This window comes from Silurus meridionalis, chromosome 12 (genome assembly GCF_014805685.1).
Source record: "Silurus meridionalis isolate SWU-2019-XX chromosome 12, ASM1480568v1, whole genome shotgun sequence".
Lineage (NCBI taxonomy): Eukaryota > Metazoa > Chordata > Actinopteri > Siluriformes > Siluridae > Silurus > Silurus meridionalis.
Genome location: NC_060895.1, coordinates 16,239,801 through 16,266,724, shown reverse-complemented (window position 1 = coordinate 16,266,724; position 26,924 = coordinate 16,239,801). Strand labels below are relative to the sequence as shown.

General features: G+C 37.2%; 1 protein-coding gene across 1 annotated transcript in view; it reads right to left on the bottom strand.

Moving 5' to 3' along the window:
- Nucleotides 1–12,995: 12,995 nt before the first annotated feature.
- The window catches only part of arhgap35a (Rho GTPase activating protein 35a), a 65,310-nt gene continuing 51,381 nt past the window's right edge, over nt 12,996–26,924 (bottom strand). The window contains 5 exon segments of the mRNA XM_046862662.1: nt 12,996–16,254; nt 17,069–17,114; nt 17,117–17,173; nt 20,859–20,990; nt 23,905–23,982. Coding sequence (XP_046718618.1) covers nt 15,828–16,254; nt 17,069–17,114; nt 17,117–17,173; nt 20,859–20,990; nt 23,905–23,982 — 740 coding nt within the window. The 3' untranslated portion in view covers nt 12,996–15,827.

Genomic DNA, 26,924 nt, shown 5'->3' with positions numbered 1-26,924 from the left:
AAAGAGGAAGAGGTTTATGGATGTGGTAGGGGAAGACATGCAGGTAGTTGGTTTAAAAGGTGCAAATATAGAGGGCAGACCCATAACGAGAGCAGCCGAAAGAAGAAGAAGATAATAAGACGCCTTTACATTAGATTTCAAACCATGGCTGTAGGAAATTTATCTAATTCAGCCACAAGCGCATTATTGAGATGATTTACTAATGTTGGACAATGCTAAAGGTGTTTAGTAGGGTGGAAGTCAGGGCTCATGCAGGACACTTTTGTTCTTCCACACAAAACCTTAAAATATACACTCACTGGCCACTTTATTAGGTACACCTGTCCAACTGCTCGTTAACGCAAATTTCCAATCAGCCAATCACTTGGCAGCAACTCAATGCTTTGAGGCATGTAGACAAGGTCAAGACGATCTTCTGCAGTTCAAACCGAGCGTCAGATTGGAGAAGAAAGGTGATTTAAGTGACTTTGAACGTGGCATGGTTGTTGGTGCCAGACAGGCTGGTCTGAGTATTTCAGAAACTGCTGATCTACTAGGATTTATACGTACAGCCAGCAGGATAACGCGCCATGTTATAAAGCGCAAATTATCTCAGACTGGTTTGTTGAACATGACAATGAGTTCACTGAACTCAAAACTGCCTCCACAGTCACCAGATCACAATCCAATAGAGCACCTTTGGGATGTGGTGGAATGGTAGATTCGCATCATGGATGTGCAGCCGACAAATCTGCAGCAACTGCGTGATGACATCATGTCAATATGGACCAAAATCTCTGAGGAATGTTTCCAGTACCTTGTTGAATCTATGCCACGAAGGATTAAGGCAGTTCTGAAGGCAAAATGGAATCCAACTCGGTACTAGTAAGGTATACCTAATAAAGTGGCCGGTGATTGTATCTTTATGAAACTATCTTTGTGCAGAGGTGCATTATTATGCAGGAACAATTTGGGTCTCTTAATTTTAGTGAAGAGAACTGTTAATGCTACTGTACACAAAGACATTCCATATTCCAGTTCCATATTCCATAATCCAGTACCATATTTCATATTCCACATTCCAGTTGTCTGCTTCCAATTTTTGTGTCAACAATTGGGGAATGGGGAAGAGTGACATATTGGAATGAAGTTCAGGGGTTTTAATATTTTTTGGCTATATGATGCAGTTTATAGAGAAAAAGAAATAAGGTTTATAGCATGCTCTTATATTTAAAACATTGTGGTAATCATCTGACTGAATAGAAGATGAATTGTAGAGTATCACTTTGGCCTAAGACATAAATTCTCTTCTCTATGTCATTGAAAGGGGATATGTGAGTAAATTTCACATCATTTATAACATGGAAACTTGCATTCCTTTCCCTAATTTAAAATCTTTTAGATATGATTTCCTCTCGTTAATCAAGTTTTAGAATTCATGTACAAAAACAGTTAATGCCTCAGGTAGAACAATATGATGGTTCTGAGACACCAGGGAAGGACCTATTGTGAGTGAGATAAACAAGCTTGGCTTCAGTGTCTGATATCATGTTGTAATGCTGTGTGTGGTAAGAGCAAATGGTCTTGTCAGATCCAGTTACATGGACAAATTGCTGGGTTGCCCACTATACAGCAGATGTCATGTGCATGCAGTGTATATGTGATCCGGTGATGACATGACACTGGACACTTAGGGCAGAGGTTTGAAGCATGCCATTTAGTTTTTGGATCAGTACAGCTTAAAGAACTGATTATCTTGGCTTGAAAATGGTTCTTTCAAAACTGCATTTAAAATGCTTTGCACAGTCACTAAAATCGAAAAATATGGTTTTCAAATTATGATAATAGGGCCATCACTACTGTTGGTCATTTAGTCAAAAATTCCACTGTACATGTGGGTTGGGGTTATTTGAAGTACATTTTGTAATTTATTTTGCTGATTTCATTCAAAATATCTTTATTATGTCATTTGATTAATTACTGCTGATACAAATCCATATTACTGTGTATTGTGTGGGCTGCATCAAGGTTTTATATTTACACAAGTATTTCTGGTCATAAGTGAACCAATGGCACTGCAATTTATTGTGAGACTACAGCTGAATTTAATAAGACTGCTTTAAATTGGAAATAAAAAATGAAAAACCAATTGATTTAGAGATAATAGGACAGATTCTCATAATATACTCTTTGTTAGTGAAACATTGTGGATTGTTGCTAAAGCATGGCAAAATGTGTGTAAAATCATGACGAGTTTGATTATATTATAGCAATGATAACTGCTTGATTTCAGCAGACTGGATTTAATATCAGACTGGATTTAATTAGCTTATTTTTACAGTTTGAATGAATTCGAACATATTATTAAAAGAATAGCTCCAAAGCTAGTTGTACAACTACAAACAGCCTTTACAATCCCTGCAAGTTGAGAATATTTAACCTTATATTTGTAATGAATGTTTAATGGATTTTTAAATGCTATAATTATTCATAATTGATACTTAAAGAGGAACCAAAAATGGTAATCAGATACAATTAATGTATGAGAGCAATGCTTCAAAATGCATTTTGAAGGTAACATAAGGTGAGGAACTTGGCTGTGTGATTTTACAGGACCATGAGGAACACAAGCAACTACTTTGGAATCTGTTTTAACTTTTGCATCCAAAGCACATAATCATTCAGGATGTTGATGTTATTCTGAATCACTGTATATCTTTACAGGTTGTTGTCATAGACTCTTTACTAGACTTATGGTAAGAGTAAGTTTTATAAGGACACTGATGTTGCTCCCCTTTTGTTGGATTATATCAATAGGTACACTAGGAAATAAAATAACCACTTTTCTGGCCTTCAGGATTTTGGACCTATACGCCTCTGAAATCTTTCATCAGCTGCCTGGTTTTTATTACCAGTGGCCTTGGGACTTTTTTTTAAACCACTTCCACTGGTGCTGCTCTTATCTTCTTTGAAGTTGACTTCCATAAAATGGTCTTTAAAAATCTGCTGTTCTACAGGTAGCTGGAGACAAAGCCATAAAAGTCTTCCTCTTTACTCTTTGTTATGGTCCTGAGTAACCAGTGCATGGATTTGGCACGCAGCTTGACCTGGGTTATCAATAAAATTACTATTGATCTGAAAGTGGATTCTGTTCTTTTAATATGTTCCTAGTTTTCTTTATTGTTATACTACCATCATCTGTTTTACTCTGATAGCTCTTATAACTTATTTTTTTCCAATCCTGGCACAGATCCAAGAATTGTTTACTAATACCAAATATAAATTAATGTTTTTATGTGAATATGTGCATGACAAAAACTTCCCTATGCCCTTGGACTAGTTAATCATGTCAATCTGACAATCATAATGCTGCCATTTAGAATTTATTTAATTCATTCATCAATTAATTAATTGATTTATTTATTCTTTGTTTGAGATCACCCTATTCTAATGCTAAATAAAGATAGATATAAAGTCTGAAAACGGCAATATATGTTAGATCTATTCAATACGCTGGTCCAAGTTCCCCCCCAATTTTTTTTTACCAAATGTACATTAAAGTGTCTAAATTTAAGATTTCAAGATATATGAGCCGGATCATTGTACACTGTTAGAAGTTGAATTTCCCCTCACTCTTCCCACGATGAACCCAAATCCTTCAAACAGCAGATCCCAAAATTTTTAAAAGCAGGATTGAGCCTGCTTAAGATTTTAGTCGCTCTCCATCCCTCTTATTTCCTTTCTCCCACCCTCTCTTCTCACCCACTTTCATGAATTAAAAGGTCTGTAGGGAGAAGCATAGTTAATTCTGATCAGATCTCTTCCTCCCCCCACACCAGGCAGTTCTCTTGGGCTGACAGACGGAGATGGGATCTGACAGTAAACAGCCAGGCGGATGCCTTGTGCGTGATTGACACGCAGGCAGGTCGCCCCGCTCCTAATCCTGCCCTGTCAGGTCTAATTGGAGAGGTGGAGCCCCATGTCACAAGGCCACTGATTGGCAGGACCCCGGCTTTGCATAGATATGAGCAGCAGATGAAGAGTAGGGTGCCCACTGTACTGCTAATAGAGATACAGGAGGTGAAATGTGCTCTCATACACACACAGTACAAACTGACACAGAGCAGCACAAGGCACACAACTGCATTAGAATACATGCGCAGAGTGTAAAATGTGGGTCGTTGACCTTAAAGGCAGCTAGAGGTTATATGTGGCCATATTTACATTGAAAGGGTGAGACTATAAGAACCCTATAATAGGTTGTTAGGGACATTAAAGAAAGCAGGTCTTGGGCAGAGGCAGAGGATGAAAAGTGTTAGTGAACACTGTATCTCTGTCAGCATGCTCTCAGTTACAGGTGAACATGTGTATTAAGTTTACTGTTTAAATACTTTTATTTAACTTTTACAATATTAACTTTTACAAGCATCAACAAAAATTATTGTAATTATCTTATGTTTCACTTTTATCTGCTTATCAATCGATAATATTGTTTATGGCATACTGGATTTACTCACATTTCAGTAAAATAATAAAAAAAATCATAATAATTTAAAACAATATTACATGAAAGTAAGAGCAACACAATTTCCGAAAGGTACTTACTTGAGTATGTGGCTAATTACTGAAGGCCCATTAAGCAGTATGTATGTTCTACAACACCTTTAAGTTATACCTTATGTAGTAAGTCCTTAAAATGAGTAGAAAAGTTGGGAAATCAGTTGGGCAACCTAATTTTACCAATTTGGTGCTGGTTTACATTTGTTTACAAAATTATTAAGATGGTGAAATAGGATATGGATCTTGTTTGATGTAAAACAATGCAAAACCTAATTTGAAATACTAAAATTGTGATATTCCTAAAGTGTAGATTTTTCCTTAAAAGGCAACAAAATCCTCACCTTCTGTGGTTGATTTAATATGAATGCAGAGCGTAGGGCAGAGCGTGTTTGTCTTGGGCAGTATAAAACAGCAGGTTGATTAATATTCAAATGCATTCAAATACTAAACCTCTTAAGTAACTGAAATTCAATTATAAAGAATTCTGACATCCCATGTATGTGCACGTGCCACTTCCATGCCAGTTGAAAAACGTGTTTATTTTAACCATGTCGATCACATATGCATATGAACTCTTTTAACAACTGCAGAATATTCTTAATATAAAATTTGTATGTGAATATACATATACTATATGTCTGCATGAAATGCACCTTGCCTAGTGTGTGTGTGTGTGTGTGTGTGTGTTTTTCCACCTATCAGGTGATTGACAGCTGCCACTGACCTGCAGCATTCAGAGAGCAGCAGTGGAGGTCGTTAGGTCAGACAGTCTAGCGTTGCCCGGGAGACGACCTCAGCCCCTTATTTGCATACAAGCCTTCATTAGTGCAGCCACACTGCCTGTATAACAGCAGCATAAATGAATAAGGTGGATGCAGGAGGGTGGGAGATACAACATCTAATTGGACCAGGTATACTTGCCAAACTCGCAATCAGGTATGTCAAACACAGCAGATTAGTTCACTCCAGTCTGCACTAAAATGTGCTGAAAGTAAATAAGTTAAGAAGTTTAATGATTAGATACTACTAGTACCAGTTCTTGCATGTACACAAGAGGTGAATGTGTATGTTTCTCTAAATTCAACCTCTCACAGCATAACCTTGCACTCTGGTGTGTTAATGAATTATTAACATGTTATGGGAGAAAGTGTATGTTTTTTAGAGCACTGCAGTCTTATGCATCATCATTCCACCCAGTTTATTTGTTGCATTCTGCTAACCAGTAATGATACCACACGAAAATATTTTTTCCTACATGATTTTAAAAGTTTCAGCACAGAGTATTAATATATAGTCCAAATATTTCAGACTGGCCATCTGTGGCTGTGGATCAATGAGGAGATGCAGGCAGTAACTTGATTAGTAGTAAATTAGTCTTAAAAGCCAGACAAGAGAATCTAGGGTCAATTGTCTCTAAAGTGGCCAAGAACCACTTTCTTTTACAGCAAAAAGCTATTTGAGTAACTTTTTAACAACCCACTATAGATCCACCGTGAGTTAACAAACAATGGCTGACCAGCACTAATCAGATTAGATTAATTCTAACATTTCTTGCTTGTTGTACTTAACATTGCATGCTGTAATGATACTGTGTTCCAGATTTATATTGCAAAAACTTGTACTGATTTGTATAACTGTCAGTTTCATCTCTCAATGTTGGTGAGAATCTTTTTTTTTTATGATTCCATCAGAAGATTTTGATGTTAATTTTCCACACGAAGACTACTAAAAAAAAAACAGTCATGGGCTTCATTTTTGTGATCACATATTATTTGAGGACATAACCACAAGTGAGAAATATGATATATACAATGTACAATTTCCACTGTCTCTCACTTACATGAATTCTTGCTTGGGAATGTGTGAAAGAAAAATGGCAAAGATATTAAGTAAGGCTAGCTCCCTTGACACTTTTATATGTCAGCCTTATTCGTTGCACTATGGTAGTAATAGAACTAACGATATCTTTCTTTTAGCCAAACATTGGGCTGATGTTAGGCAACCTCTCTATACAAGTCCATGTGATAATATAAATACATATAAAAATACAAATGAAAACTGCAAATGTTTCATGTAGAAAGTGCTTTGCCAGCTGGTCCAATCTTATATGCCTTTTAGACAGTGTAACCCTAAATGTAACAGCACATAAAATTCTGATCACTCCTAGTGTAGGAGAAAATGATGCTGAGAAAAAAGAAAATGTGCTCGATGAGCAAAAGTCTGTAGACTGTATCAGAAGTCAGTAAGAGAAGAAGCGCAAAGGTACAGTGCAGCTTGGAGCTATGGACAGCGCGCTGTGCCCTGGAGGAAATTCTCAGGACGATCGATGGTGGGGATTAAGGCCAGGCTTTGGGGCTCAAAGGCCTGGATCTTGCCTCTATCCTCCTTAGGAGCCCTGGGACTAGAGGAGGGGAAAGAAAAGCTAACCTGGAACTGTCAAGTGCATGCGTGCAAAAGGCTTTGGAAATCCAGGCAGGACATTTGCAGGGACCGCTTCAATGCGCAGCGCTGCTCGCATAAGCTCATAACAGCATGGCAACCTTATTCAATATTCTATGGAAGGCACAGAAGTGCGAGAATCAGAACTCGAAGAAGAAGAAGCTGTCTCGAAGAAGACGAGGTGTGCTCTCTTTGCTCCATGATTCTTAAGATAGCATCCTTTAGTATGTGCCAGGCATCCATATTGGTGTTTTGAATATCTGGTCATTGCAATCATTTCTACTCCCAAGTCCCAAGAGTGAACTTGGCGCTCGGATTCATGGCTCATTACAAAATGAGAGTGAAATAAATAAATAAATAAATAAGCACGAGAAGACCACTGGGAAATTACAGCAGAGCTGCGGTGGATCTCAGAATTAAACAGCATAATTAATCATGCTAAGAAACAAGCACATTGCTCATACAACTACTAATAATTGCATTTCTTTTCCACATCAGGAAATGCAATCAGTTAACATATTAGCAGACTGAGTAATCTGTGCCACACAGCTGGTAGGCCAATCAGGTGGCAAAAACTACTGACCTGAAGACATATTCTATTAAACGATGCATATCAAAACAAGAAGTGAGAATGTTTCTGTATAAAGCTCATTTAATTAAAAGTTGTTCCTCTGTTTTTCTTAAAACTGAAAATAAACAAAAAATAGTTTAAATCTATTTTACAGTCTGTGTGGCAACTGACAGTTAGCTTTTGCAAAAAGAAGCCATTAAAGAAATACTTCAGCGGTTTTCAAGCCTAATCTTTATATACTCCCCCCATAGTATTCGTACCATGTTCAATAATTCTGACGTTTCTCTGTACTGAGGAAAACCTGCATTCAAAACAAAACAAAAATAAATAATAAATAGAATAGATAGAACGCTTATGCTTCTAATAAATAGAAGCGTAAGCAAAAGGTTACAACTGATTTAATTCATATTTAAATTCACAGTGGCAACTTTACCACTTTTGTGTGCTTGTAGTTGTATAAAAACAAACCACAATATAACAATGAACGGCAATTAATGTAGTGTGAAAACCATTTTAAACATAAAATATATAAAATATATAAAAGTCTGGATTGCATAAGTTTTCTTCATTGATGTGAAATCCCTGAAAGAGTTCTTGTGCCTGCAGAATTCATGTAATTAGTTGAAAGAAACATACCTGTGTCCAATCAAAGTGACACATCTGTTCTGTAAAGGCCACAGAGTTTGTTAGAAAACATCCCTAAATAAAGAGCATCATAAAAATTAAGAAGCAATTAAAAATCCAATACAAAATTTGAAAAAAGTCAAAACTTTAAGCATGCTGCAGACACAAAATTGAAAACACACGATTAAATCTGTTATTTAAAATATGTTCATTGTATCTGACAAGAGGAAGTTGTTCCCCATCACTGACCAAGTAAATTGTGGATGAGTCATAGATGCAACAAAGAGGCCATAGGTAACATGCAACATAATGCTTCCATCACCATGCTTCATAGAATGTAGAATACATATTTTCTTTTCTGTTACATCCTAGAAAACCTTTCTACATCTCCATCTTTGCTGTAGGTGAACTCTGCTAGTTGACAGTTTCAAATGGCTCTCCGAAAAGTTTCTTCAAAGGTGCCTTGAGCTTTCCATCAGGCTCTTTGATGAATCCCCTTGATAAATGCCCTTTTACCAGTAAAGCCTTCTCGAGGCAAAGCTGTGTCTCATTAGACTTGAAATAAATAGATAAAATTGTGTTTTACAAGAGCTTTCAAGTTTGGGATTTTTTTTATATCCAATCTTTAACTGTCCCCCATACTATATTACCCCATTTGCCCATTTATGCCTTCAGCAGCTGTGTGCTTGCCCATTATGAAGACATTCATCAATTTGACAATCTTACTTTCAAATGATCAATAGTGCATCTTTTGTCAGCTCTGCCATCAGTGTAGGTATCAATTTCAAAAGACCACAATCAACCACAATCAATTGTCGCTTAAAGGCACAACAGGGTCTGATCACGGTGTACCTGAACATAGCTGCTCACCTGGGTCTGAATTCAACTGAAAAATACTAAATAGACTATGATGGTAAGAAACATTTATATGGATATTTACTTTTATTCCAAAAGTGTTTTAATGTAATGTTAGTTCTATGTTCGCATTATTATCTTTTTTTTTTGTTATAACTATTTTGATGATGATACTAAAATTAAGCCTATTCACATTATCTACACCTACACTTGTAATGCTTCAATAATCATCTACAACCATAACTACTTGATTGACTATGAGAGTCATCTAACCCTATCAAAAATCCCAATAAATATGAGGCAAGTCAGCCGCCTAGTGGTAATTCCTTGGAAGCACTGTTCTTACAGCTATACCAAACACAACTATCAGCTTGGATAAGCAAAAATGTAAATACTGGGGAAAAAACGTCTAAATAATGAAGCATTCAGTTCATCTTCCTTTTGCAAGACTCTTTATGAGGTTGGTCCACAAAATCTTGCATCAAAGATGGTTTTCTCACCTTAAACCATAACTACCATCACTTATATATTCTCCGAGATAATATATATTTTTCCTAATTAGTCAACATATATTTTTAACATGAAACTGATGACCTTGCTGACAGAATATTTCTGTATAACTCCTAAAAATGCAGTACAGATGATCAGAGTGCAATTGTATAAGCACTTAACTAGCTAACATGGTACCATCACATTATTTGCTTTGAGAATGATGATTGAGAAGTATAGAGAAGGTCAAAAGGAGTTGCATTGTGCGTTTGTGGATTAAGAGAAAGCGTACGACAGGGTGCAGAGAAAGGAGGTGTGGTATTGTATGAGGGAGTCATGTGTGTCAGAGAAGTATGTGAGGTTGGTGCAGGACTTGTATGAGGACAGTGTGACAGCAATGAAGTGTGCAGACTAAACAGACTGGTTTAAGGTGGAGGTTGGGCTGCATCAAGGATCGGCTCTCAGCCCTTTCCTGTTTGCAGAGGTGATGGACAAGTTGATGGACGAGGTCAGACAGGAGTCTCCGTAGACTATGATGTTTGCGGATGATATGGTGATTTGTGGTGAGAGTAGGGAGCAGGTTGAGAAGAGCCTGGAGAGCTGGAGGTACACACTGGAGAGAAGGGGAACGAAAGTCAGTAGGAGTAAGACAGAGTACGTGTGTGTAAATGAGAGGGAGGGCAGTAGAGTGGTGTGGTCACAGGGAGAAGTGGTGGTGAAGGTGGAGGAGTTCAGGTACCTGGGGTCAACAGTGCAAAGTAATGGAGATTGTGTTAGAAAAGTGAAGAAAAGCATGCAGGCAGAGTGGAGGGGTGGAGAAGAGTGGCAGACGTGAAAGGGAAAGTTTAAAGGAATGTGGTGAGACCTGCGATGTTGTATGGTTTAGAGACAGTGGCATTGAGTAAAAGACAGGAGGTGGAGCTGGAGGTATCAGAGCTGAAGATGTTGAGGTTTTCGTTGGGAGTGATGAGGATGGACAGTATTAGAAATGAGTTTATTAGAGGGACATTGCATGTAAAATGTTTTGGGGACAAGGTGAGGGAGGCACGGTTGAGATGGTTTGGACATGTGCAGAGGAGGGACATGGGGTATTTGGTAGGAGAATGCTGAGGATGGAGCCACCAGGAAGGAGGAAAAGAGGAAGTTCAAGGAGGAGGTTTATGGATGTGATGAGGAAAGACATGCAGGTAGTTGGTTTGAAAGTTGTAGAGGTAGAGAACAGGGGGTATGTAGACTGATTATCCGCTGTGGGGACCCTAATGGGAGAAGCTGAACGAAGAAGAAAAAAATCCTATTTAATACAGAGAGATTCCTATTTCACCACTTTGTGGTTTTTAAGATACATATTCACTAGTCACTGAAACCAAAACTAAAACTAATATTAAAAGTGTATTTCTTTTTAATGGCACCCTTGTATTTTTTTTTGTTGTGTGTCTGAGCTACAGATGGATATGTGCTACATCAACTCCCCCATCTTTAATCTGAATACAAAAAAAATCTTTTATACCTTTTACATTTTTTAATTTTTATCCAATTTTAAAAAGTCAATGCTAATACCAGTATCCTGAGCTCACAGAAAAAAACACTATTAAGCAATCAAAACTCAAAACTGAAGTATGAAGCGGTAACATTGTCCATTAAACATTAAATGCTAGTGATATGTACTACATAATATATTGCATATATTGTATTTTATATCGTGTCTTCTGATACAGAAAAAACACCTTTCTTACCTGGGTAAACGACATGTTTTCACTATAGGGCCCCAAAGTCGAGACGATCTATAATGATGGAAAAAGGAAACACCCCTTGTTCTACAGTGTAACAAGTGAAGTGATAGGAAATATTATACAGAAGGTTGTCAATTTGTTTTACCCTTTTAACCAGCAATACAGTTAGGTTTGAAGAGTCTTTGTAACTTGTCAATCAGATGAAAGTGTTGTAGGTTATGCTTTTATCTGATCAGCTTTCACAAGCGAATTATTTTTTACCCTGCTATAAAATAGCTTCCTGGGCATTCCAGGGAAAAAAACCCAGAATGTTTGACAGGCTACAGGCAGACTTGTCATGTGCCAGTGTTGCCAGACACTAAAGTAAAGCTGCTCAACTGTGTCCTGATGTAAACAAACAGAACAGGAGGACAGATGGCCATCCAAGATCTGGTCATTGTCTCTTGACCCCCATTAAGAGATGCCCTGGGTCAGAGCATCAGATGATGACACTCTCTGCCAATGACAGGAACTTTGTCAGAGCTGCTTACACCTGTTATTGAAGGATAACTTTTTGATGGAATCATCTGCTTTGCTTCCCTAACAACAAACCAATCACAAGGCAGTTATAATTCTCTTACAGTATTGATGGGTTTGATCTAGGGATCTTAATCCTCTACGGCCTATAGAAAAACCAGGTAAAGTGTGTGTTTTGGGAATAGACTAAAATACCTACTAAATAGAGACTGTTTTTTAAGTCTTCAAGGACTGGTTTGAGAACATCTGCCCTAGCACAGTAGCTACAAAATGCTGAACAAACATAAAATATTATATAATAAAATCCACATTTAACTAATAGCTAATAGATCCAAGAGTATAGCAAATGTTAGCCAGCTTGTTAGCTTTCAAATATTGCTATTATGTGGATTTAATATTGTGTGATATAACATGCGGCTTTTATATACATTTTAAATACAAAATATTAACTTTCTTGAAATTATATATATTTTTTCCACTCAATTTATTATCAAACCTATTTCACTGTTTAAACAAAGACTATAGGTATGTCTTGTTAAAGTAGTAATCAATTTAAACAACAACAACAAAAATCTCTATCTACTTTGTAGGCCTAAAATCTTTTTTTCTGTAATGCATAAACGGATTAAAACCTACTTAAAACAGAGATCTAAGGTCAACTGTATTTGACAATAATGTGGTTAAAAATGATTAAGGCCAAAGTATTATGTATTTAGAAATGAATATAGATAATCTGCTCAGAGAGGAGTACTTGTTCTGAGCAAAGAACTGTAATTATACATTTACCAAAATACCTAAAGTATCACCCAGGATCATGTGAATGCCACAAAACCTTAGGAAGATTTCCTGTTCTTTTCTCTTCATAACAAAGTTTAGTTCTTACTGTTGGTACTTGCTTATGAACTCATTAATTCATTTATTTCCTAAATTACCTAATCATAAATAAATAAACCTCATTGAAAAACAAAATAAATATAGACATTCAGTCAGTAGAGATGAAACTGAATAGTGATTGAATTTTTGCTGTTTGTTTTAGTGATATATGTGCAGAAAGAACTGCTTCAAAATATTATCTTCCCCATGTGTGGTGTTAGAATATTGTAAAACGTTTTGTAATAAAAAATAAATGTAATAAAATATTATAGATTTTTGATCATATTCTAAAATGTTTAAAACCAAATCTGGTGTTTTTGTAGTATAATGTAAACCGTGGAAAAACAACAAGCAAGAAACATATTACAAGATTGATTTATTAACTATAATACAGGTCACATAAGGCCTTACTGTTTGTACACCATTCCCACTGAGACAAATGACCATAGCAAATAATGTCATGATTTCATCTCAGTTTACTTCAAGATTTTTTTTCCTTTTTTTTTTTGTTTGTTTATTTCATTGTTTTTTCCCCCCACTTAAATACGAAGAGTTGAAGGTCCCAACTCCCAGACTTGGAGTTGAATCATGCACTATATCATATGGCCTTTATACCATTCACAAAATTATTTTAAAAATGGTCCTTTTTTTAATTCTTAAAATAAAACATAAAAAGAAACCTTTATCACCATTGACTACAGGGCAAAGTGTTAGACCCCCTAACACACAAATAAGCAACCATTTTGAATATAATTTTGCTTGCTTCTCATTTAACTTAACAATTGGTCACCACTGTTGCAAAATTGGGAAAAAAAAGAGAAAAAAAATGCCGCCACATAAAATTGCTGGAACGTCACATTTTAATTCCCATTTGATGCCTTTCCTTTTCTTTCACTCACCTATTCTGCACAGTCTTTGGCTGCTAAGAATCGACTCTATACTGAGACATGGTTATAAGTTAGAGTGAGAACATAGCATGACAGCAATCAGTTGCAAAGTACCAGGAGAGCATGGATCCTTCTCCCTATTTTCCCAAAAAAATACCATGACTGAAAAAAAAAGAAAAATATTTAAAGTGGAAGTTGAGCTCTAAGCATAAGCAGATAATGGGCTGACATTTTAAACAGCCAATCAGATACATATGACTTTGACTGGCAAGGCAAAAGTTGTGGGCGGTTCAAGTCAGAGAGATTTATTACAGAACTACACTATGAGAAATACCAATTAAAATGTCTAAATTTGCAATCCTAGAAATTCCTGTTTAATTCCAAAACTCAGCCTGTTGAGTACATCAGCATCATGATTTTTTAAGAATTACATCAGACATGACAATAAACTCTCTGAAGTCGACAATTAGGAATTTTTGATAGTTAAATAGCAATTATCGCAGCAATGACCTGAGAATAAAAAGCAGAATATGAAGTGCTGAGAAGTGTATTTGAGGATTTCTCTGTGTGATTCTGTGTAAACAAAGGCTGTGATTTAAAGTGAATTTAAAGCACTTATATGATGGGAAAGCGGGGATTGGAGATGGGGTCGGGGTATCCGAGTGAAAATATAAAAAACAAGAAACAAAAACAAAAAACCCCACTGAAGTCACACTCAGTCGGTGTGAAATACCGTGTGGAAACAGAAGATGGCAGTAGCACACCCAAATATGAGAACAAAGATGAAAACGGATTTCATACCAGAAGAGGAAAAAAAATAGGCACAAATCTTCCCTTTATGTCTTCTCTTTCTTTCTACTCTACTTTAGACACAAAACATTTTTGACTGAGCAACAGTCAATTCAAAATATATTTTGAAGTCTCAAATGGAATAGTGCAGCATAATTTAGACTGAGTGACGCAAGTGTGTTTTTAGAAAAAGCAGCTTTTCTTTTCAGTGTCAACTCACACAGAGAACCAAAATCACCACCCATATACTTCGAGATCCAGCTTTCACATCTCTTTTTTCCCCTCCATCAAAACCAATCCACTGGACACACTTTTTGAAAGCTGCCAAAATCTCACTGTGACATTTCACAAGCATAAAGTGTACATTCAGGCAGGCACGCACATCAACGCGTAATCACACATACACATTAATGTTTCAGCTCACTAGTGCATTATCTTTCCATGTCTGCTCTAAAGAAGAATCTCACTGAGATCCTTTATTAAAGTGGTACACAAACTGGACCCTGACTAACGTGTCAAGAAAATGCACTCAAAATCAAGGAAACACACTTTTTTTGCTTTCAGAACAAAAATGAAACAAGTCTCCTGGCACGTTTTTCAGATTCTGGCTCAATGTGAGGGCAGAGAGATGAACAGATATGCTGAGAAGACTTCAAATCCCAGATTGAAAAAAGTACCAAAGTTTACTTTAATCCACTGCCAATAAAACCAGATAGTTTGACAAGTTCTTGTCCGGGCTGTTTTAATTAAACGTGTTCCCCTTTAAATAGGACTCATTCAGAAAGAGAAAAAGAGGAATGTGGGTGACAGTTGTTGTGTCTTCAATTGCTGAAACAAGTCTTTAAAATTTGATAATAGTGGTTGAAACATAAAAAAAAATGGAAAAAAAAAAAAAAGAATGCTGAGAATGCTAAGGATGGCTTCTTGCCACACTTAGTTTCATTCCTAGTGGTGGTGACAGGACATGGGCCTGAGAGGTTATATAGTGAAGTTAATCAGCTGTGTGCGGAGTTTAGATCAGATTTCTAGCTTTTACACCAGAACGCACACATACCAAGCCTGTTTTTTACTCAGTCACCTTTCAGGTCCATCAGGATGGGCCAAGTAACACAATCTTCAGCTACACACTCCTCCCATCTTGTCTGTCCTGTGCTGGTCCAAAAGAGAGCTCGCTCTCAGATCGATGTGTGAATATACGTAGCAAAGTGTGTATTCTTCTGAATTATGTTATGAGGAGAAATTCAATGAGTGCAGTGATCTATGACGAGGAAGATGAGGTGTTCCCGGAGTGTCACACAGCTGAAGTGGCGTGACCTTCTCACTATGTCAAATACTCTCTCTCTCTTCCATCTTTGCATTCTCTATCACATATATTTCCTCAATCTCATTTATCTTTTCCTAAAAAAAAAAAAAAAAAAAAAATCATTCTCCATTTCTGTAATCTCTGTAAATGCTACTTCATCTCTTTCTTTGTTTCTCTTACACTTTCCTACTCTCTCAACATCCTTTTCTGCTTCACAGCATGTGTTGTTCCGTTGGTGCATGGTGTGGATGTAGTGAAGGAAGAAGACTCTGGATAGGTGACTGTGGAGTCGGGGGAGGAGAATGGGGTGGGGACTGCTGAGGTGGGATGAAGGGTGTGGCTACGTGCTGGGCCGAGGTGTAATAGGATGGGTAGGCGGAGCCGGACATGGACGAAGTTGAAGACAGGGTGGCAGTGGGGGATCCTGGGAGCCCAGAGAGGCTGCTTGGGTTGTCGACCAGGGGCTGATTGTAGAAGAAGTAAGCACACTGGTAGATGAAGGTCTCGATGATTGTCTGGTAAGTGCGTGTTGCTGTCAGCGCGTCCATGGTGGTAAAGTCAGGCCGCATCAGTGTGGGCCAGAAACAGATGGATAGATTATCACTCGTCATCAGATTCACACGACTGTTATGGCTCACCCTGAAACAGAGAAAAACAAAGAGATTTAGATGGAATGTAATAGAAATAAACAAATCAAATAAATATAATCTGTTCATTTTTAGTCTGACAAATTATTTTAAAGCGGGCTGTGAGCTACTGAATACATGTAGAAAGACACGTTTAGCCTCCTCTCACAGACAAAAAATATGTCTCCTAACAAATTAGTAATAATATTAAATTTCAGACAAATCTGTTAAGAGGTATATATTTAAAGATTTCTCATTTCTTTTAATTATACACTCAGCAGGCATTTTAATTGAAACAGACACTGGCTTACCAAAACTGAATATATTTAAATATTAGCCCATCTTCAATAACTGCATAAATGAGCGTTCCTGTAATGAGCAAGTCTGCATTCCTTATTTAAAAAATATATATTATACTGTGTTCTTTACTAATGGATGAAGTCCTATGCATTAGCCTTAAGACAATAGCCTATTAAACTACTCTTCTGTAATATCCTCATAGAATAACTGTAACAGTTCTGTAAGTCACTCTTGTTAAGAGTGACATTTTATAAATGGAAACTTATGGAAAGATTATGTGAAAATATATGTGCCTTTCTTAAAGAAAGATTTTATTTAAATTCGGCCCACCACAGTTTACCGCAAGTCTTTCTTACAATTAAACCCTTCCTTTGACAATGATTAATTTTTTTTTGCCATTTTTGCCATCATTTACATGCTAAATATACAGGCTATAACATACTATATACACATAAAACCTATATATTCTTTACATTCTTGTCCAATAGTTGTCCAAGTGTAAGAGGTTGCAAAGTAATAACGCTCACTTGTTCAGGTGACTGATGACATATTTGAAGACATCATAGTTTTCTCGGGGAACCTGCGCATCACGTCTTTCATGGCGAGGAATCGTTGCTCTCTATCATTGATCTCTGCGGGAGGCAAGACAGAGTTGAGAAAGAGACACACAGACAGAGGGACACAAAAGCAGAGACACATCCAGATACAGCCTCTTGGCACATCAACACAAGTAATAACTCGGACAATCACTTGGAGGTTAGGGAGAAGCAGAAAGAAGGCAGACAAACAGGAAACAAACAGGAAACAACATGACAATGGGTACATAGACAGTTCACCCCTAAAGACATGTTTAGCATTCTCTCACATGTATTCAGAGGAACTAACATATTTAAAATGATAAGACATTTCAGACAATTCTGTTAAGAGGTATATATCTGAAATGTTCTCACTTCTTTTAACTATACACTCACCAGGCATTTTATTCGACCAGGCACAAGCTTACTGAAACTGAACAGTTATATACTAGAAAACGTCCCTTTGGAATGTAAATAGGGTTTTTTTTGTACCATTTTGTGTAACTCTACAGACTGCTGCAAAAAACATTTAGAGCAATCAAAAGATCAGCAGTATATGTAATACTTAAACCAGTCTTGTCTGGCACCAACCAACATGCTATGGTCAGACTTACTATGGTCATTTTATCTCGATTAAGATGTCTTCATGAATCTTAAAATGAATAAAATCTTCATGAGTTTATGTACTGTCCTGTTGCCAAATGAATGGTTGGCTGAAGAACTTCATGAGGTGTACAAACATTCACATTTAAGAGGTCTGTGAGTATATATGCCTACTGCATAGACTATAATCTAATGATGTTGTAATGCTGTTATATGCCTAATAAAAAGTCATTGAAGAATTAGCCACAGACAGAGTGACTCCAGTAAGTGATAAGATGTGCCATCTAAGGACAGATGCATTGCTTGTTTCTGTTTAATATTTAATTCAAAAAGAATAAACAAAGTATGACATGCATTTATTGAAAGATCTCCAACTAGCCTAGAAATTTCAACAGACTCATGTTAAGCAATTAAAAGGAAGCCTATTTTTTATATATATATGAGATAAAAGATATATGGTTTAAAGATATTAAATCTTTTACACTGATTTTTGCCTTTGCATAAACAAATATAACAAATTTGACTGTTTGAATGCTGTTCAAGTTTTTATGGCAGCCCTAGTACACACCCAAATAAAAAAAAAGTCTGGAGCCAGCTCCAGCAATGAGAATGGGTGGATCCTTCTAGAACTCCATATGGTGCCTGACTTCCTATCACTGTCATCAGGGGAGATTGAAAGATGCTTGCTGGATGAGGCAAAAAACCAAACAGCAAGCACACACACACACGTCCCCTGGGTGCTGCAAGAACGATGGATGCATTGAGTCAGATCGGCTTACATCAGCCCTCAGAGAGCTCTCTATCAGGACATGTGACCACAATGGCAGATGTGCTGCTTCGGAGTATCACATTCAGACACAGAGACTGATGTCAGCATCTCACACGCAAACACTGATGTCAGTTTTACACTTCAGTATTCCTCACACAGACACACACCCTCACACTTATACTGATGCATCATTTCAGGGAGTAACACTTTTAGCAAACCTTGCCAGCACCTCACGCTGAGGCAAAGCGGTGATTTCATCTTCAAAAAATACTAACAGTCTGTAATCAATCAAAATCAAATCACAACAGACAACCCTTACTGTATGCTCCTCTGCTAAGGAAATTTATCTCTGTTAATGCAATATGTCAATGTCGAAGCCTCCTGGATCGCATATCAGTTATTCATGACCAAAGGAATCGAGTAAATGCCAGGACAATGCAGGCACTTTTGAGGTCTAGCTTCACAGCCACTGACACTGAACAAGTCTGCTGCATTGTTGCCATGACGCTTTGTGACAGACGGGCCAGCCTGAAGCTCCACCCACCACCTGCAGGGATTGACTCTGCAATCACATAACCTGCCGTCTGTCCATTTCAGTCTGTCTCTCTCATTATTTTTCCTCCACAATATTTCAAGAACACTACAATCACTTCATGTATGATTTTCTCTCAAGAGTGCTCTATGTTTGATAAGTGCATATTTTCCTCACTGTCTCTTCTTGAGTGTTGGAGTAATAAAAGTCTAAAAAAGGACAGAAGTGGTGCATTTACTGTCTCAGATCGACTATCTTTTATTACGTTAACATATAGTAAAACATCCTTGACAGCCTAAGAGTACTGGAAGTAAAAGATGCACTTAAATCCTGTCACATTGCTTGGGTTTGCTTTCAGTTCTCTACTTGGCAGACCAACATCGTGCTGAAGTGTTTTTCCAAAGGACTGAAGTGCTTAAAAGAGTTTCAGCAACATGCTTAAATGCTCCCAAGCAGCAGGCTAACTACAGGCATAAGCTGCAGTTTCAGTCTAATTGCTGGTGCATCCTGAGGCTGGAGGAAAGCCTGGAGCCTAACACGGAATTTCACACTGCATGAGGATGAAGCTCAGTGCTGTGTGAGCAAAACAACTTCCAACTGCAGATAAACCTCTTCAGAAAAATATGCTAGTAACAAGCTAGTACAGAGCACCAGAAGATGATTATGCATGTGGATGCAGCAGCTATACAACCAGCATTGTTCTGTGTTGCTATTTTTGCACAGTAGTGGGATTTAAATTTATGTGCATTACACAGGGATGATAAAGTACACAGACCTTGCCTACATTAGAGTACATCTTTGACCATGTGCTCTGATTCTGCACCACCCGTTAGCAGAAGTTGGGCAATTGGACAGACTTTAATAACAAATACAGCACAAACACAGATGGTATATTAGGACATTAAGCTAATCAGGTTACAAAAGCGAAGAGCCTACTTCTCATCGCACTAATGAGGGAAATTGGGTAATAGCAGCACCCACTGTGTTACTTTACATAGTGCACTGATTAGAAATTAGTATTTTGATCTCACACATCATTGACACTAAATAAAACTGCCTCCATGAACAACTGTTCATTTTAAAACCAAGGGTGTCCAGTAAGTGCTTTTTGGGCTTTACAATTACATTTTGCATAATACAGTAACTAATTATCACAGTTACTGCATTTATTATAGTTCTTATAGCTTATAGTTCTTTCATTGATTTAATCCAAACCTCAAAACTTGAAAATGAGTAGGCTGACAAATAATGTCTACTGGTGTGTTCTATTGGTTGATAGTTTAAAAATAAAAAAATGCTCCATATCTTCAATAAAAAGCCGTAAAGCAAAAGAGCAACAAATGAATGCACATTTCATCAATGAGCCTTGCTTGTGAAAATCAAAACCATTTTATATAGTATTTATTTTACTGCAAAAAAGAATGACTTATTGTGCCAATTATTTAGCCTAAAGTAGATCACATAGGCCTTTAATATTGACGCCTCTTCCACCACATAACAGTCCGAGACCAGTGAATGAAAAAAATGTTCAGCAGAAAACACTTTTTCAACAGTTTTAGAGCATCATTAATGTTTTGATAAATATTCTGCAGTGAGAACACCAAAATGTCCACCAACGTATGAGAAGTACATCTTCAGAGGTACAGTTTCTATCTGCTTTTGGTTGAGATATGAAAACACAATACAGATACAATGAAACTAGGGACAATCTTTATTTTCTTTATATTTGTATATTTTTTTTGCAAATCTAGAAAATTAAATTCACATTAAACAGACTGCACCTCCAGTACACTCAGCAGCTCTTCTGATACCATATAGCATTTTGTGAAGGTACTTACTAAAGGCCTCCACAAGCTCCAACTGCATGCTGTAGGGTACCAGAGGATCTGGAAGCTCAGAGAAGAAGCTTTTCATGGCTCCAGCTACAGTGTTCACAGAGAAGTCCTTTTCCACCAGGTCCAGGGTCTGATCTATCAGCAAGAAACCAGGAAGAGTCAGATAATACATAATACATTAATCCATAATTTCAGCAGCTTAAATGAGTAATGGCAAACACAATTCCTCACACACAACCTACATGAAGAGAAGCTGGTGTGCTAATTTGAAGAAACCACCCACTGGCTGACAAGCCATTATAACACCACTTCTATTTCAAACCTGTTCAATATACAACCATTGTGTTTAGCACAGGCTCTGTAAATCACTAAATTACCCATATTCCCAAAAAATGTGTATAATTGGAGGACTCTCATGCCAAAAGAGAGGAGTCTGCTGTGAACAAGGCACAATGGAGATGAGGAAAATAAAAGTAACAGATGCAAGGACAATGAAAAGCGATCCGATTAAAACTACACAGCAATTGTTATCAAACGATTTGCATGCACTGTAAGAAATTAGTTTATATTCTGCAGAAGAAAGAAAGAATCACTGGTGTGAAGCTGCTTACTGATTGTAAAAGAAAAAAGTAAAACGTAATTAAAAAGTTGCCTTGTGATTAGGGTTTGTTGTTTCTCTTATAGGGAAAACAGAAGCAGCGCTACTGATACACAGAGAGACAGAGAGGTAATGATTTTCTCTTTTTTCCAATTGATAAATTATTCAGTGAACATTAAATATACAGCACTGAATAAGGTCAGAATATGTCACATGGCCAAAATTGACTGCGGATCTGAATCTGTTCATTGTTGCCTGCATGTTAGTGGCTACCTGTATGCACTAGCTTCTGTAGTAACAAGTCTGTGCAAGGGCCTAATCGATCAGACTCCTATTATTACCCTGATCCTCATCTCCAATTAGTTCCCGCCAGACCGAACCGACCCTGACAGAACGCAGCAGTGCAGCAGTGTGTGCATGTGCACACGCTTCATTACATAAACCAATATTCAAGTAATTAACTGACCTTCTTTCCCTATTCTCTATACAAAGAGGTGCCAAGGCAGTCAATGCATATAACAAATATAAAGTGATGCATAAACAGAAAGGTCTCAAAATTACAATTCAATATTGGCACTCTATTGCATTTGTGCTCACAAATTAACTAGCGCATATAAACCTCATAATGATCCATCTAGACTTTTGGCTGAATCAATAACTGTAGATAACTACAGGTTAATTAAGCAGAACATCTGCACAATGCTATTGTCGATATAAATGTGATTTGTTCATAACAAAATCCTTGAAATGCAGATACAGGAGGTCTCAAGGGCTTTGTGCAAATCATGCCAAAATCATAAAGCAACCATATGCAGTGTGTGCATGAGTCATTTATTCTAAGAGCTCATACACAAGCACTTCTGAGTCTGCCACAGTTGAACTACTCAACAAGCCCCTTATTCCTTTACTTCTGCAGTAGCACCAATGGCTTCCTTCCAAGCTGCAAAAAAGTAATGTGTTTTGCTGAACTCATATATAAGTATTATAAAGAACCGATAATGTGTTCTAAAGGGATACAAATCCATAGGCACTGTAAAAAGCTTCATTGTGCATCTGATTGAGAATAGATCTGCCTGGTTTGCTTATGTATACATGATTAAACAAAACAATCCCATGGACCTCTAGTTATGTTTTTTTACTCTAGCGAAGAGGCTTTAAATTTGAGGAGCTCAGAATTCACATACAATGCTGACTGGATTTGCATTTCAAATGCTTTTCTCAGTGTTTCCACAGACATATTACACATACACATAAGGTACATGCACTCACTGCCCACTTTATTACAGACTAATACACCTCCCTATGCTCTTAAAACAGCCTTAATTCTTTAAAGCATGGACTTGAAGATGTTGGAAACATTCCATTGAGATTCTGGTCTATTTGGAAATGATTGCATCACACAGTTCAAGCAGATTTTTCAAGGTGCACTCATGCTGTGAATCTCCCATTGTACCACATAACAAAGATGTTCTATTGGATTCAGATCCGGTGACCGGGAAGGCCACTGAAGAACATTGAACTCTTTGTAATGTTCATGAAACCAATTTGAGATGACTTTTGCTTTATGAAATGGTGTTATCATGCTGAAATTGTGCCATTAAAAGACAGACATGGTCAACAACAATGCTGAAATATGCTGTGGCATTTAGGTGATGATTGGGGGGCATTAATATGTCCATGTGTGGTAAGAAAAATACCCAAACCCCCACCCACCCGTCCATTAAACCAGCTTCACCAACCTAGACTGTTGACACAAGGCAGCTTAGTTTCATGGATTCATGCTGCTGGCACTAAATTCTGACCCTACCATCTGTGTGCCTCAACAGAAATCAAGATACATCACACCAGGCTATGCTTTTCCAATTTGGGTAAGCCTGTGAGCACAGCAGCCTTAGTATTCTGTTCTTGGTTTGTAAGAAATAGAACCAAACAAAATCTGCTGTTGTAGCCCATCTGCCCCAAGTATTTCCAGCAATTCTACTGAGATGCTTCCACTGCATTAGACAGACTGGTTACTGCATCTGAGTTACTCTAATGTTTAGTGTTTGTCTATCATTCACATTGGATGGTCTGTAATGCAAATGCTACAGTCTTAGTATACATTTCTGAAAAAGATTTAATATCTGACCGTGTCTTCTTTTTTTGTTATGTAAGGTTGTGCACAAATTAAACATGTTGACATTGCTCTGCTTAATTAGCACAATGAAGAAAAAAATACCAAGATTTCAAGAAGACAAGAATAATGAATATAACCAAATAGATCAGTTGATGCAACTGTTTCATCATTACCAGCTTCTTAATACTTCACAAAACTAATTACACTGAGCGTACATTATTTTTAATGAGCGTGGGTATTTTTTTATTATTTGTTTATATTTCAGGAACATTTGAATGTCATAAAAAATTAAAACTGATAATGCATATTTCAAATAGTGAATAGTAACATCTTACCGTGGTCAAATTGCCTCTGCATGCTCTCCATTTCAGCCTTGTTTCCACTCACCCTGTAGATTCCCTCAGTGCTCAGGCCTGAAAAGGAGACAAAAAAATATAAGAAAATATTAATGTTGCTGTGGTTGATGTGGATCTTGTGGAATCTGAGAACCCAGAGAACCCAGCAGAAACCCACAATGACATGAGAAGAACAAGCAAAACATGAAGACAGTAATCAGACCCTGGAGCTACAAAAAAGGGCGAAGCTCAAGATGTGTGAAACATCTTTCAAATCACCATGCTTGGAGGAAAGTGCTAACTGCCTTATTGTGTATCAACAAACAGACACCTATGTTATAGCTGAAACCTCCTCCTGGACTCTCAGTATCTGATGGCAATAATGTCATGCATATTTAAACTAGTTGAACGTGGAAAAAAGCTGAAGAGCTTTAATTTTGGTTTAAATAGCACACAGTATTCATTCCACTTCCTCCTTGTTTCTGTCCAGCACTACAGATGCTCAGCTTCCTATTACAGGAAAGTTGTTACTCTAGAATGCTCCATTCATCTGATCACAAAACGCCTGCAGTGTTTAGCCAATCATGTCAAGTCAATAAAAAGCATGTCAACCACTAAAACAAACATGATATTATTTTGTTTTTATTCTCCCAGGCATTCACAGCCTGGACTCTCATTCTGCCGATCTTGACAACACTGTTGTTGTGACGGACAGCTCAAGACAAGCTCAGAAGCAAGGTAGCTTCTGGTAGTAGTAAAGCACAGCGATATAAATAAATATAAATATATAAATATAACTCATAAGAAAAATTGTAAAAAGAGATAAAGTGCAATGGTTGAAAGAAAAAAAAGAAAAAGAAAAAAATCCTTGAAACTGTGTGGCAAAGTAACACCCAGCAGGGTGAACCAACCATGACATCAAGATTTTTTTTTTTGCTTTGTCGGCTGCTGTGGTTTGATAACTAGGCTGTATGCCACTGCAGCTTGCCATGCAACATGAACTCGCACAATACATTAGTGAAAGGAAGAAATAAAAATGCCACCACAACATTTGCGGCGATGACTATTTCGGTTCATTATCCCTTATATCTATTAATGAACATTTCCCGCTACTGATTCACATACCCTACATGTAAATGTCAAGCACTATAACTCCAAAGGCCAGCCCAAACTCTTTCAAACCAGAGATGAAGTGAAGGAAATTACAACAAGGAACTACACAAACTGATAGTCCAAATTTCGAACCACCCTTTAAACAAATTTTTGCAGAAACAGTTGTGTGATGCCTGTGACACATTACAATGTCATTACAACCCTAACCAAAGGAAATGAGAAAATCCCACACAAAGAAATTCAAACTTTTTCTGTCCTTTAATCATAAATTAATGCTCAGATTAAAAACACCACAGACTTCCAGGATATGCCTTAACAGTGATCCTGACAAAAGCAGGAGTTTAATTTGTCCTTCAGATTATAATACCTTTAAAATGTTGACTGTGGAACTGTCCTGATGTCCAATAAGTGAGTTCTCATTATAGTGACCAGCCTTTTCCTGGATGGGACAATTTACTGGTTGCCTACATTTCTTTAGAGAGGAATCTCATGTAGCGTATTCCAGGCAGAAAGCATTTTTGTTCTTTACTTTTAGGATATAAACAGAAGAGAGAATGGCGTTGCCACAAACAATAAGAGACAGAAAAAGTACTTGGCTGAAGGAAAGAAATATGAACTACTAAGACAAGGCAGTCTTATACAGCTTTTAAAAATCAAAAGTTACTCATATTCCTCTGTATTTTTATCAATGACCATAACAGTTGGTATTTCCTGATGTTTCAAGAGCAGTTCTTAAAAGTAAAAAAAAAATAAAAGAAAATAAAAAGGAAAAAATGGGGAGAGAGAATGGAGGGGAAGAGACACTGCATCCTGCTTGAAAGTGTCGGGTCGAGGACAATAAAAGGAAGTCCTCCTCCATCCATCCATCCATCCATCCATCCATCTCTCTCTCTCTCTCTCTCTTGCTCTTTTTGTGAGTGTGTGTGTCAAAATCAACCCTTCATTATTCTTGAAATATCAGTGAATGTAAGGTTACAGGGAGACAGAAGAAGAAGTCTCTTCGCTCACACAGGGGGCAAAGCACAGGGGTCAAAAGCTCACAATGCCCTTAGCACCACTGATGCACAGCTTCCTGAGCAGCACATATATCCCCCAAAGCGAGGTCATTTCCTGTGGCCATGTTATGCATATCCTCCCTGAGCTATGCAGTATACATGGCATTCCAGCAGTATCGCTATGCAGAAGCTGATAATTCAGCAATGTGTTGCACCATATCTGAACCGGGAAATCTCTTTATAAGCACACTTAAGCATATGCCACTCCTTCAGACATAAGTGTGCACTACTTTTCTACCTCCTGTTGCCACAGTGCCAGCCTTTACTGTAATTCAGTCTTTATCTATGGCCCTGTTCAGAGCTGATATTAAATCACAAGTATGCAGCTGAGAGGTATTTACTCCTGGTATTTTCATGTGCAGCAATTGTGTCCCCTGAGAGTGGATTTAGCATATAATGTTGCTGGCCAATCAGTTTTTGACAGTTTCCTTTTTCCTTAATTTCATAATAGTGTTTTAGTGGCTGAATCACAAATTAAATTCTATGGCAATATAGTGCACTTTACAGATTCTAGCATACCACTACATGAAAATATCTTATGCAGTGAATATACAGATTTGTGTGTGTACTGGCATTTGGCATAATTATATATATTTACTGATCTAATAATGTGAATCTCGAAGGCTGAAGATGGAAGATTTTTTAATTACAAACTATATAATTCCATCTCAATCTCATTTATTACAATGGTTTATTTAAAACAAAAAAAAAACTAATAAAAATATGAACATAAAATACCTTATTATGTGTAATGCACTATCTGAGAAGTCCGGTATCTGGTATTACATTGCAACAAGCTGTCAAGCCTTTTTTTTTGGATGATTATTTTTTTCTTCTTAAAAGTCTTAGAAT